Source organism: Alosa pseudoharengus, unplaced genomic scaffold, assembly GCF_046254945.1.
Source record: "Alosa pseudoharengus isolate Yale_2024_CS ecotype anadromous, Long Island Sound unplaced genomic scaffold, YU_APseudo_1.1 YU_APseudo_1.1_scf_8, whole genome shotgun sequence".
NCBI classification, from domain to species: domain Eukaryota; kingdom Metazoa; phylum Chordata; class Actinopteri; order Clupeiformes; family Clupeidae; genus Alosa; species Alosa pseudoharengus.
Window position 1 is genome coordinate 12,169,579 of NW_027468870.1, and position 14,115 is coordinate 12,183,693.

A 14,115-nucleotide genomic window follows, 5' to 3' on the forward strand; every position below is an offset into this window, starting at 1 on the left:
GTGGCGTGGAGGTCTGCCGCCGCACTGAACTCCCACTCCGGGGGCATAATTGCGTTTGCTGTGCTGGGCCGGCGCCGCTGACAGATGGTTTGTCTTCGCTGTCAGACAGCTAACCAATGACAGTCAGCCAGGCAAGCAGGCCGTGGAGTGGGAAGCGCCCATTAGTGTGCATGTTGTTCCCTCTCCCCCTCTCACTCGCTCATTCTCTCTCTCCTTTTCCCTCTTTCATGCTCACGCCATCTCTCCCTCTCACTCCTACCCTCCTATCCTCCAATTCTTCCTCTTTCTCTCTCTCTCTCTCTCTCTCTCCCTTTCTCCTTTTTATTGTTTTAATATGTTTTTTATTATAGCATTTACTCCTCTGCCCTCTGCTGTTAATGAGTTTAGATGAGTTGTGGTTTTTCATTCTTAATAAGCAGGTGCGCTGCGGTGTGCTGTGCAGCATTGCTGGCCCTTCATCTCTATTCTCAGTGGGTCTCTCCAGTAAGGCGGGAGGAATGTGTTCAGTGGAAAATCTCATTCCAAACACCAGCTCCTCAGTCCCGCTCGCAACCACCAGCAGCAGCAGCCCCCCACTCACCCCCAACCCCAACACAGAAAAATACACACACGTGCACACACACACACACACACACACACACACACACTACCCATGTGTCAGTGCTGCCGGCCTGAACCAGCAGGCGCTGGGGGATTACAGTTGGAGTGAAAGGTCTGTCTGTCTGTGTGTGTGTGTGTGTGTGTGTGTGTGTGTGTGTGTGTGTGTGTGTGTGTGTGTGTGTGTGTGTGTGTGCGTGTGTGTATTTTTCTGTGTCTGTGTGTGAGAGGGAGGTGTTGAGGGGCATTTATCATGCTGTGATGCTATGTAAAGCGTGATGAGAAAGAGAGAGAGAGAGAGAGAGAGAGAGAGAGAGAGAGAGAGAGAGAATGGGTAGAGGGGTGGAAAGGAAAAGAGAAGGAGAGGGAGAGAAAGGGGGATGGGTTGGGAGTGTGTGTGTGTGTGTGTGTGTGTTGGGGTGTACACTACTCACAGGGTGCTGAAGGCTACATCTGGTCCGACAGCATGGTTGCTAGCTACGGCCTGTGAGCATCACACTAACATGTGCAGGCCTCCCCCTGCTGCATTGCCTCAGCAGCACAGGGGACTGGTGCTAGTGATCTTCTTCCTCCTTCAGCAGCACAGGGGACTGGGGCTAGTGATCTTCTTCCTCCTTCAGCAGCACAGGGGGGACGGGGGCTAGTGATCTTCCTCCTCCTCCTTCAGCAGCACAGGGGGGACGGGGGCTAGTGATCTTCCTCCTCCTCCTTCAGCAGCACAGGGCGGACGGGGGCTAGTGATCTTCCTCCTCCTCCTTCAGCAGCACAGGGGGGACGGGGGCTAGTGATCTTCCTCCTCCTCCTTCAGCAGCACAGGGGGGACGGGGGCTAGTGATCTTCCTCCTCCTCCTTCAGCAGCACAGGGGGAACGGGGGCTAGTGATCTTCTTCTTCCTCCTACTTCAGCAGCACAGGGGGGACGGGGGCTAGTGATCTTCTTCAGCAGCACAGGGGGGACGGGGGCTAGTGATCTTCCTCCTCCTCCTTCAGCAGCACAGGGGGGACGGGGGCTTGCGGATATGAGCGGAGGCAGATGAGCTGCTGTCAATAACGGAGGAAGGAAGCTGTGGAGAGGCCTCACACCACCCCCCCAACACACACAGAGACACACACACACATACACACACACCACACACACACACACACACACACACACACACACACACACACACACACACACACCACACTCGCACACACCACACACACACACACACACACACCACACTCGCACACACCACACACACACACACACACACACCACACTCGCACACACCACACACACACACACACACACCACACTGACACACACACACACTGCTAACCCCAGAGGCGGCGGATCGTGAGGGCGGTTGGGTTTGTTTGGTTAAAGATTTCATCCTGAACTGTTCTGAGGCGAAGTGTGGCGAGGTGTAGAAATGGATGCCTTGGCGGATTGCTTGGGCACATGGCTTTGTTTGCTTAGCAGTACCGACACACACACACACACACACACACACACACACACACAGGCACACTTACACACTTACAAATTCCCCACATGCATCATGCAGCTTCTACTGTCCACACTCACACACACACACACACAGACACACAGACACACACACACACACACACACACACACACACACACACACACACACACACACACACACACACCCCGCCTCTCTCCATCTCTCTCATATCTCTCTGTCTGTCCCTCGTTATTGTTCCCCCAGCGTGAGGGTAATTATATTCACATACGTATGAGTGGAGGCTTTATTGGATCACATCACTTCTACACCAGTCAGACTGTCCACACTCCATCTAAAATATTCATATATACGCGCCATCGTTATTTAAAGTCGGAAAATCTTTGATTGGATACTTGAAAATGGATAAAATGCATGCAATCCATAAAATTCTGTCTTAGAACTTCTCTGAGCAGTAATTAACCCTAGCCTAGCATAGTCTTTCAGCATAATTAGCCATTGATGATGAGATAATGACTTCAATCACCCTAGATTAGCCATGTCAAGGCAAAGTGTGACATTGTGTTAGCGTACGTGGTTGGCTTGATACAAAAGCCACATGCCGCTCATTTGAGGACTGAATTGGGGGTATGGGGAAGACATCATTTGGTGCTCTAATTGTAACTGTTATGCACGCTCAGTCTAGCACACTTCCCCCAAACACACACACCTGCACACACAGTTATGCATAATAATTCTTTCTAAATGCGTGTAATGGAAAATAATGGTGCTAACGTTTATCTTTAATGTAATTTTCAAAAGTATGTCAATCACCACCATGTATTTTTGGTTTACGATCAAATATTGTGCCATTTGTGCCAATAAGTGCCATTTGTCAGAATACACACACACATAAACATATATAGACACACACACACACACACACACACACACACACAAAGAGACATACATACAGCTGCACAACAGAGACATTGTTATAAATAGAGGGAAGCGATTAAAGGCAAAAAAGAATGAATTGAAGGTGAATGACTCACAATCATCACTTCTGATCCACAGTCACAGATGCACTTACACCCACACACAAACAGAAACACACACACACGCACACATACACCATCACCCCCCACCACCACCACCACCACACACCCACCAATATGTACACATCAGCTATTCCCCCACACAGCAAGCAGTAACGATCTGGTGGTGGTGGTGGAGGCTCCCTGCTGTTGCTGCAGAAGTGTCGCATCATTAGCCTGAAGTGAGAGAGGGGCGCTCGGCGTTTGGCATAGAGTGTGTGTGTGTGTGTGTGTGTGTGTGTGTGTCGGGGGGGGGGGGGGTGGCTGGGTTGCGGTGGGGGGTATCTTCCTAAGAAGGGAAGGGACCCAAAAGGCACGTCTGGGGAGCTGGCAGGGGAGCTCGCTCCAGGATGGTGTGTGTTTGGGGAGTGTGTGTGTGTGTGTGTGTGTGTGTGTGTGTGTGTGTGTGTTTGGGGAGTGTGTGTGTGTGTGTGTGTGTTTGGGCAGTGTGTGTGTGTGTGTGTGTGTGTGTGTGTGTGTGTGTTTGGGGAGTGTGTGTGTGTGTGTGTGTGTGGGAGGAAAGTGGGGTGTGTGGGTGGGTCGCTCACTCAATCTGAAGCCCCCACCCTATCCAGTCCCCTGTGGTGCAGAGTGAGTTGCACTGGCAGGCCATGAGATAAGTCATCATTAAAGGGCCCGAGCTCCCTCTGAGAACAGCGCTCCCTATTACTGACTACAAGACTCCCCCTTATCTCTCTGTCCCTTTATCCCTCTCTTTCTTGCTCTCTTTCTCACACTCTCTTTCTTCTCTTTCTTTGTCATTCACTGTCTTTCTCTCTGTCTATCTACCTTCCTCTTTATTCTCTCTCTCTCTCTCTCTCTGTCTCTCTCTCCTTCTCTCTTTGTGGGTAATGATGTGTGACCAACCCTACGGAATAGTGCTCCCTCATAAACTAGACAGCACAGCGCACTCTTAAGACCTTGTACATTCAAATACGCAATAAAAGCAGACCCTGGGGGAGATGACCGAATGTGTAACTGCCTCGTAACATGTTCAGCAGAGATGAGATCGGGAGGTCTGTCAATATTGCATTCCATGAAAAGCATATTGCTGTGGCGTCCTAATGGACTTGTCACTGTTTTTCTAGAATGTTCTCCGACCCAATGCACTCAATCAGAATGTATGTATGGTCACATGACTGGTGGTTAACATTATTCTCCCTCTCTTCTGACTGCCCCAGGTCCCCGTGTTGCGGCCCATGGACCTGATGGTGGAGGCTACTCCACGGCGGGTGTTCTCAAACGCACACACCTACCACATCAACTCCATCTCCATTAACAGCGACTATGAGACCTACATGTCCACAGACGATCTGCGGATCAACCTGTGGAACCTGGAGATCACCAACAGGAGTTTCAGTATCCTTTGAAAACCACACTTGCTCTGTTTGTAACCCCCTGATTACTAGGGAAGAGAGAGAGAGAGAGAGCGAGAGAGAGAGAGACAGAGAGAGAGAGAGAACATTGTACTCTGTTGATTATTGTGCTGAGCTGAAGAACTTTTACAAAATGGATGCCCTTTTTGTCAACCTTGCCCCTTGGTTCAAATAGTCTTAGCGACACAAAATTGTTTAGTTTCTATGAGACATTAGCATATTCATCAAAGAGAAATTGTCGTGAGCCAGTGTGTTTGTTGAGTCTAAAGATTTCCTCCAAAGGCAGAATTTGATATGGCAAAGACAAAATCTCCATGAGCCAAATTGGTTTATTTTACGCCTGCAGTAATCAAGCAGCAGGATTTGTCAACAGCCCAATGATTTTTGGCAGGTTTTTCACACAGAACATTTCAGTTCGGAAAAATCTAGGACAGATTTCGGGAACTACAATCCTGGCGTGGCACGGAATCTTTCAGTGACTTCCCAGCAGGTTGTGTCTTTAATATATGACACGTGTCATAAGTCTGAGCCTTGTGTCTCTGCATTATAGATATAGTACAGTGATGGGCACATTCAGCTAAGTGGTGTTCCTGTTGTTAATGATTTTTGTGTCAATGAATAGCCATGTGAAACGTGCCTGGGAGCGATGTCGGCTCAATGCAGATTTAATAGCATGCCACTTAGTGATGCTCTGCTGGGCGCCTGGCCTTTATCAACTGACCGGGAGTTATCCCCGAGCCGCGCCTGGCCTTCAAGAAGGTCCGCCCGGGTCACACTTAGACAGGCCCTCCTCCCCCGGTCGATCACTATTGATTTCCGCTCTTAAGGCCCTGCCGAATGCACATGTATGCACACACATACACACAGACACACAGACACACACACATACACACTCCGTCTGGGCACATTCGCGGCACATGAAGGTCAGGAGACACCGCTGAATGAATGACTGAGGTACGGGAGCACCCGAGGGACAAACTTCAAGTGTCTTATTTACCCAAGCCCCCATTCTACTGTATCAATCACGCAGCCCTGCTGGGGATCCCTTGATCCCCTAAGCCACACGGTGATGGATCTTACGCCATATTTGTGCCCCGCTCCCGGGCAGACCCAATGGTGTCGTTTGTTGTGGGGTTGACACTCTTTCCCCCTCAATTCCATAGTTATAGCCCCCTCTCCTTAGCGAGTTGTTTTAGCGTCGATGGTACTGCAGTGGCCCTTGGGGAAATCTACAGGCAAAAGGGTCTGCGGCACTCCAGGCTTAGACTAGTAATTGAAGGGGGGATTGAATGGCTTTAACCCTGTGTAAGCCTGTTCAGCGGTCCTGTCCCACTTTGTGTGGAAATGAAACCCCCGATGCGACGTATGTGTTGCCGTGCACGGGAATCTCGTTCGCACGAGGAGATGTAGGGTAGTTTTTGAAATCCACTGTGGCCTTGCCCACCATTTCAGCACAGTAATGTGATGTCTGGAAGGTGATGGCGTGTTGGCGGCGGCAACGGCCTCTTTCTCCCCAAAGCTACAGGGAAATCAACTATGAGTCAGAAATGAGGTCATAATAGAGATAATTCTTAGTCTTACACACATGAAAGAGGCTTTTCAGTCACCGCTAGTGTGCTGTGGATTGTGTTTGCGGTGACAGAAAGGTTGACTCTTCCCTGCCCAGAGGTTGTTGTTCCTTCACCCTCCGCCCCAATCAGACATTGTGGACATCAAGCCGACCAACATGGAGGAGCTGACGGAGGTGATCACTGCGGCCGAGTTCCACCCTAACCAGTGCAACACGTTCGTCTACAGCAGCAGCAAAGGCTCCATCCGCCTATGTGACATGAGGGCTGCCGCACTGTGTGACAACCACTCCAAATGTAAGTCTCCCCAGGCTGCCATGGGGTGGGGGGGGGGGGGTGGTTGGTGGTTTCCACTCTGTGAGGTATAGTAGATTGGTCCTTGCCATATCAAAGTGGTGTGGCTGAAAATACAGACTCGTGCAAATAGTCAGTCAAATGAACAGAGGAAAATAACTTCAGGTTGCCAGCATTTGATTTAGGACAATTGCCCCACATTAAGTGTATATTTTCACTGTGTTATACTGCCATTCAGATATGAACTATAAATGCATTTTTGTAACATCTTTGTACTTAGATAAACTTCAGTCTTGACTGAAAGCTCTGTTCTGTTTATCCAACAGTCTTTGAGGAACCAGAGGACCCCAGCAACAGGTCTTTCTTCTCCGAGATCATCTCCTCCATCTCGGATGTGAAGTTCAGCCACAGTGGCCGGTACCTAATGACACGGGACTACCTCACCGTCAAGGTGTGGGACCTCAACATGGAGAGTAAACCCCTGGAGACTTACCAGGTATGGTGGCCATCTTAGCCCACACAGTCCTAAAAACCTCTGTGCATGTTCTCAGACATGAAATTCTGGTAAAAGCGATACCATGGTAACTTTTCATCTGCATTGACTGGCAGGCTGAAAAGAAGAACAGTTTAATACAATACAGCACAATGTAGTGCAATACAATATAGCGCTGAACAATGTGACACCGTATAAAACAAGACGAGACAAGGCAAAGCACTTTATTACAGTACAATACAACAATGTACTGCATTGTGACTGCCCTTTCAAGTAATGGGAGATGTGTCATCTGAAGCAGTCAGACAACTGTAATTTGAAGGAGAAGAAACAAGATGGAACATTTATTTTTGGAACTTAAGCTTTTTATCTTTTTTATCTACAAATGGACTAAATGTCTGGAATGAGAGTGTTGTGAATATTTTGCAACGTGTAGCAATGTACCTAGGCAATCCACAGCTATTGATCCCTTCTCTTCTTTGCCTGTTTTCTTTCAGGTGCATGACTATCTAAGAAGTAAACTCTGCTCTCTGTATGAGAATGACTGCATCTTCGACAAATTTGAATGTGTCTGGAATGGATCGGACAGGTCAGTGACTCACACTCTGTTTACTGCTGACCCAGCGCACATCATCAATGACTAAGCAGTTGCTATGCAACACCTGGGCCTCCAGCAGATCCATCTCTCCCCTTGACATGAATGCTAATATATTATAATATTATACACACAGCATAATGTACATTGCCTCTTTTATTGGTCATCGTAGTCTATCTATACATAACTTCCTCTTTTATTGGTCATCGTAGTCTATCTATACATAACACACTTATCTTTTTGGCCTGAGTTATTAATTATTTCTCAGAAGGAATAGAAATGGCAGTGTTGTAAATTGAGATTTGTGTCCCTGTACTTCTATGCTGTGGTGGAGAATCGGACTTTGCCACCCTTCCAAATGACCTTGTAGTACTGTTCTGTCTGCCTTGGTTGTGTCTGTGAGTCCATGACAAAGATGTAGTGAGGTGTGTCTACCCAATAACAATGCTATGAAAACGGGGCACTGAAGGCAAGTTAAAGTTTGTCAGACAAACAAATAAAATGAGGGCATGAGAGTAGACGACAGGGAAGATGCGTCATTTTAATTTTGTCGTTACATTTGGAATAATTTGATCACTTTGAAGAAGGCTGGATGTCTGTAGCGCATCCCAGGAGCATCCCTGCTGACCTGCTAAATAGAAACAGTGACGTGGTTGACACCATAACACTTGTCTGTGTGAGTAACAGGCTGTTCTGTACTGTGCAACTTCCCGAGGCGTGATTATGAATGAAGCTGTTTTGAATCAAGAACAATTTTACCTCATAATGCAAATCGCCCTACTGATACACAGTCTTCCCCTGTGACAAATATAGTCGAAGCATTGTGAATGACTTGAGCTGTAAAGATCATTTTAGACTCTCTCTCTCTCTCTGTCTCTCAAAAAGCTCCAGCCCGGTCATGGTTTAGGTTTCTCAGTAATTAAGACATTAGTGACACATAGCCGCTCTGCCATGAGTGCCCAAGTACAACTCAGGGGCTCAGATGGGAAAGTGACAAGCTCTCTCAGCTGATGACACATTAGGGTATTCAGGCAAAAGCTGAAAGGAAGCGCAAGCCCCAGTTAGAGCCTCCAGACACATTCAGAAACATTACTCATATATGGATAAGATATCAAATACTTACGGATTGTATTGATCCCCTTAAAGTCAGGTTTATTGTATTTGGTAGTGAAAATTGTTCTGGTCATCATAACATACATATACAGTATGCATAGTTGAACACACATGCTCTTGTAAATGTAATACGATGAGATGTAATATAGTCTGTCTGATTACAGTATGTAATGCAATGTTCATGAGATGTATGAGGTTTGGACTTTTCATTATAGCTAAGATATTGAAGCACAAGATGTGTAAAACCTGAGACATTCTTGCTGTCATTTAGTGTTTCATCTGTTTGGAGAGCTCTGTTCCTCACACCCTCTCTCCTCTCTCCCTCTCGCTTTCTCTCGGAGCAGCGTGATCATGACCGGCTCGTACAACAACTTCTTCCGCATGTTCGACCGCAACACCAAGCGCGACGTGACGCTGGAGGCCTCGCGCGAGAACAGCAAGCCGCGGGCCATCCTCAAGCCGCGCAAGGTGTGCGTGGGCGGCAAGCGGCGCAAGGATGAGATCAGCGTGGACAGCCTGGACTTCAGCAAGAAGATCCTGCACACCGCTTGGCACCCGTCCGAGAACATCATCGCCGTGGCCGCCACCAACAACCTCTACATCTTTCAGGACAAGGTCAACTAGAAAGCTCCTCCCCATCATCCCCTCGTCCACCAACCTAGCTTCAGAGCCCATTGTACCTTCTCACTCGTTTCTCTCTTTCTCTCTCTCTATCTCCTGCTCTATCTCTCTTATGGCTTCTCGCGTTGACCTCCTGGGATAGCTAAGATTGACAGGTGTCAGTCGTTCCTGAATGAGTAGAGGGAAGAGAAGACTTGGGGAACAGGGGAATGGTGGGGGGTGGGGGTGTGGCTGGTTTGCCAGCTTGTGCTGCATTGTGTAAATGTAAAGGGGTGGACACTGTCATCCCCCCTTCAAACAAAAAAAAGGAAAAAGAAAAAAACAAACAAAAAAGTAAACAAAAAGACTGGGACTACCATGGCTGTTGCCTCTATTACTTTCTTCCTCTTTTTGTTTTGTTTTATTTTTTTTTGTCCTCCGTTTTTGGTTTCAAATGTACCCCTAGCCCTTCCCTTTCCCGGCTGTAGGTTTGGGGCTGGACATGAGTTGCAACGAGATGATACCGGTTACCTTCACAGTTCCTGCGATTAGAAAACTGGACTCGTTTGACAGGATCAGGCCAAGCTTGACGGCTTGACCTGCAGACGTCACAAAACTCAACTTGAATTGAATGTGGCGAGCAATGGAACGAGTGGAATGCATTTTATTTTTTTTAAGTTCCAATCTGATTTGAATTGTCGCTGCAAAAGCTGGTTTGAGAGCTTGATGTGTCCAAGACCCCCTCAGACCCCCCCCCCCCCCTCCCTGTGAAGCTGTTTATTATTTATTATTTAATTTATTATTCTCTCAACTCTGTGGAGGTGTATGTGTTGTACAAGCACCTGCAAAGGGTTGGGATATGCTACGTGATAGGATTGATTTGAGAGAAAACAAAAACAAACAAAAAAATGTAGCAATGATCTGCTTTTGTTCTATAATTTTTCTAAAGAAATAAAAAAAAATGTATGGTACAATTATGTGGATTCCATTTATTTTCTTCATAGTTCTGCTGAATATTTGAATGATTTACTTCCCAAGAGCAAAACCACCAGGAAAATATCGATGTCATGCGTGTCCCTTCTCCAGTGCTATTCAAGGGTGATTTATAAGTAGTATATTATCAATATTGCATATTTTAAGGTTGTCTAGACACCTTTCTTAAGATCTTTGCAGCAGATGTAACAGAATTAATAATCTATTGTAGTATTGTATACTAGTATAGTAACTACAAATGAAATACACAAACTCATGTTGAACAAGAACAAAAAAAATGAAATTTTGCAACTGGGTTTATAAAAATATTCTGTTCAGGAACTAATCTGGTGGATTGAGGAAAACTGAAGCATTGTAATACATTGAATTATGATAGAAATCCCCATGTTTCTAACCACATGATTCCAGCCAAGATACTTTAGTTTATCAACCGTCTGATTCCAGTTTACCCAGTGAGAATCACTGATCTGGTAAAGGCCTGTAAAACAGTTTGTCTTGAAACTAGTATACTTTATCCTCATTCTCCTCCTTTTCTTAGAAACACCGGTTCCATCTTGCAAAAAGTGCATTATCTGTAATAGATGTCAGTTTCATAGTTACAGGAGTGCCCCCTTGTGCATTATACTGGTAATGCACATGGCTGTTCCCTTACTGCCAAATCATGCACTGTGCAGAGAATGCCACAAGGTAAGGTGCTGTTGTGGGTCCAAAAGTGGAGAACAGAACAGCCAAGTTAAGTAATGTGATCAGTTACAGGCATTGTGCCAACCTCACCTATCGTACCAGTGGCATTCTTATATATGACTATAGCCTATGCTACCAGCTAATTGTAAGAATTTTTACAAATATAGACTGGCAAATTAACCGATAATAAGCATTTGAGACAGAAAATATGAAGACATTTAAAAGACTCCAAAAAAGTATTTAAGTAGGATTGTCTCTCTCAAACATAAGTAGTAATTCATCTGAGGCAGATATTTATAAACTTCAACAGAAGAGCTTGTATTTATTCCAGTAAACACAAACAAACAAAAACAAAATACAGTCGCAATGTCTGAGCACACACACACACAAATTACAGGCACAACCGCGAGAGCTTGTGTATGAGTAAAGCACACGACTAAGGCCCTCTCGCAGTTGTTTTCCTCGGATTCCAATCATGCATTCAAACCAAAATGCATTTACGTCTGACTCCATGACGTCTTCACCACGTGGTCACGTGGCCTAGGAACACTGAACTCGACACCACTCTCCCCTTCTCACTTCATAGTGCTTGGGATGGTAGTGGTGGAGGCCAGGGGGGATATGTGTGATGTTCGGGGGTTACACAATAAATACCCTGCTCGGCAGAGAGCTAAAGCTCGCCAGTAGCCTCGGATCGTCCAAAAGGCGCCCCCAACGACCAGTGTGTGCCAATCCTACTTGCATCACGGACATGCATTCCCACAGGCCAGTACCACTGGGCTTAAAGGCAAACTAAAGTTCAGGGGGGGTGTCTCATATGCGCGTCATGAATTTTTTTGGGAGAGGGGAGAAGCTAGGGGTACAAGTCTTTGCTAAGGGGGGTGGGGGGGTGTTTGTGGCCTTCACTTGGTGGAGCGGCGAGTGGGTTCAGACGCGGTGGGGGGAGGCGGGGGCCCGCGCCGATCTAGATCCTCGATGTAGAAGTTGATGAGCTTGCGGCGTTCCTCAGGTACACAGTCCAGCACCAAGTAGCGCTTGTCGTTCTGCAGAACCTTCTCAATGTCCTTCAGGTGCTGGTCAGACTCCTGGATCAGCTTCCTGGACCTGACGGTGCAAGTTCAAACAACAGATTTTGCAGCAAATTTCCAGAATTTACCTGGTAGTAGTTTCGGCACTATAAAACTACTAAACACAAAAAACAGCAAAAAAAAATATTTCTGGAGTTCATGCAAAAGGCAAACTTAATCCTACCTAAACCATTATTACACACATTAGCCTACATTTTACCAATTTTCAAAACAACACTGCCTTGATTAGTTGTAAGTGTAAGGAACCATCTATGCTCTCTTTAAAATCTTGATTTTCTTTTTGAACTTGAATACCAAAAAAAAAAAAAAATGAATACCAAAGGAAAAAAAAAACATCTGAGAAATTAAGTAAGAAAAGGCCGAAAAATATAGATTCTGGGACTTACTTGTATGTGATAAACTTGGTTTCCTTCAGAAGAGTCCTGAAGTCGGCCTTGGCTATGATGTACTTGTCTTTGATGTAGTCTTCAAACTCCCTCTGTTTCTTCTGCATGAGGGCAGATAAAACAGCACATGAAACATTCATGAAAAGGTTAAAGATTTTACCCTCTAGGCTTTTATAAAAAAAGAAATAAAAAAAAAACCCCACTCCTGCCTAACCAATCAACCAGACAACTTTGAATTCCAGCCAATACATGTGCATGTGTATGTGCATGTGCATGTGCATGGGGTTTGGAGTTCCTCCATCAGCCTGTGGTTGTGGGGCTGAGTGGTAAGCCGGGCGGAGGCAGACTCACCCGCTCGCTGCTGGAGAACTTGATGCAGCGGGGGTCCTCCTTAATGATCTTCCTCACCTCCTTCCAGGTGGTCGTCAGGGTGATCTACAACAGACGAAACGCCTTGAGCACACCAGTGTGTTTGAGCACATCACATGAGAATAGTGCATACATGCTGCATTCGTACAGACCATAATACAAATCCAAAAAAATAGCAGTTGCACAAATTCCTTGTTTGATTTATGCAATGTCTACAAGAAAGCAACCTCACCTTTGAAGCACCACACTACAGCACAGTGCTACATTTAATTTAGCAATTAGCATATTCAAACAGAATTTACAAAGCAGGTGTGCACTGAATAAGCCCTCTCTACAACAGTGTAATGTTTGTAGTGGAGTTGACCTTGGTCCTATTATGGTGTGTTTTTCAACCAGTCTGGATCTGGAGATTATGTCAATATAGTATAGTAGTATAGTATAGCATAGTACAGTATAGTATAGTATAGCATAGTACAGTATAGTATAGTATAATATGGTATAGTACAGTATAGTATAATATGGTATTGTATAGTGTTTATAGTATAGTATAGTATGATATGGTACAGTATAGTATACTACAGTAGAACAGATGTCAAGTCTTGGCTTCACCCACAGTGTTGATGTTTTGGACAGCTGAACGTGAGGTTTCCTGTGCTGTATTGTCCGATTGTCTCACCAAGGCCGTCTCGTCCAGAAGCTGCCTGAAGTGCTCCTTCTTCTTCTTGGTGAGTGCCTCCACGTGCTCGTTGAAGAGCTTCTCCTTCTCGTCACGCTCCAGCAGCGAGGACGACTCCCAGCGGTGATCCTTCCGCAGGTTCCGCCTCGTCTCTGCCCACGACACGTCCGTGTTTCTCACCTGCGCAATCACAGGAACAATGAGCACCGTCAGTTCTCGCCAAACAAATCAGCGCCACCAGACCCTACTCAGGGGCAGCCACATCGGTGTGTCCGTAAACATTCCTCTGGCATCCGAATGTTTTGATTCCATAGTTGTTTAATTTACAGAACAATGCACATGGAAACCCAGCTAGCGTATTTCTGCAGTTGGTCTCTCTCTGCTTAAGCATAGCTAATGAGACGTATCAGATATTTATGAAGTTCCTGATTAGCTTGTTGAAGTGTCCCATTTATTTAGCTGAGCGTAGTGAGGCCTAAAGTATGATTTTACTCTGAAGGAAATATAATGGGATCGACAGAGCATCATCTTAAAAACAAAAGATTGGGAAATTACACAGAAAATATATGATTTGAGAATTTGATTTGTTTTTTGAGAAGATATTCATGCATACGATAAATTTTTCTGAACATTTCTAAGGGTTTTTAAGCTGCCATACTGTGAGAGTGTTTCTGTGACGTACCATATCAGACATCAAGGCCTTGAAGTGCTGGATGGCCTCCTCTCGCTTGTGCTGCTC

At 45.9% G+C, this 14,115-nt stretch overlaps 2 protein-coding genes across 3 annotated transcripts in view; one reads left to right on the top strand and one right to left on the bottom strand.

The window, feature by feature from the left end:
• ppp2r2bb (protein phosphatase 2, regulatory subunit B, beta b) overlaps positions 1-10,126 on the top strand; it is an 82,190-nt gene extending 72,064 nt beyond the window's left edge. For both annotated transcript variants that reach the window (XM_076274095.1, XM_076274096.1), the window contains exons 5-9: positions 4,323-4,500; positions 6,218-6,382; positions 6,706-6,875; positions 7,370-7,461; positions 8,925-10,126. In XM_076274095.1, coding sequence (XP_076130210.1) covers positions 4,323-4,500; positions 6,218-6,382; positions 6,706-6,875; positions 7,370-7,461; positions 8,925-9,204 — 885 coding nt within the window. In that variant the 3' untranslated portion in view covers positions 9,205-10,126. The remainder of the gene's footprint in view (positions 1-4,322; positions 4,501-6,217; positions 6,383-6,705; positions 6,876-7,369; positions 7,462-8,924) is intronic.
• Positions 10,127-11,150: 1,024 nt separating this feature from the next.
• Positions 11,151-14,115, bottom strand: part of tcerg1b (transcription elongation regulator 1b (CA150)) — a gene marked incomplete in the record, with an annotated part of 19,396 nt that continues 16,431 nt past the window's right edge. The window contains 5 exon segments of the mRNA XM_076273449.1: positions 11,151-11,961; positions 12,332-12,432; positions 12,683-12,766; positions 13,377-13,556; positions 14,059-14,115. Of these exon segments, the coding sequence (XP_076129564.1) occupies positions 11,760-11,961; positions 12,332-12,432; positions 12,683-12,766; positions 13,377-13,556; positions 14,059-14,115 (624 nt within the window).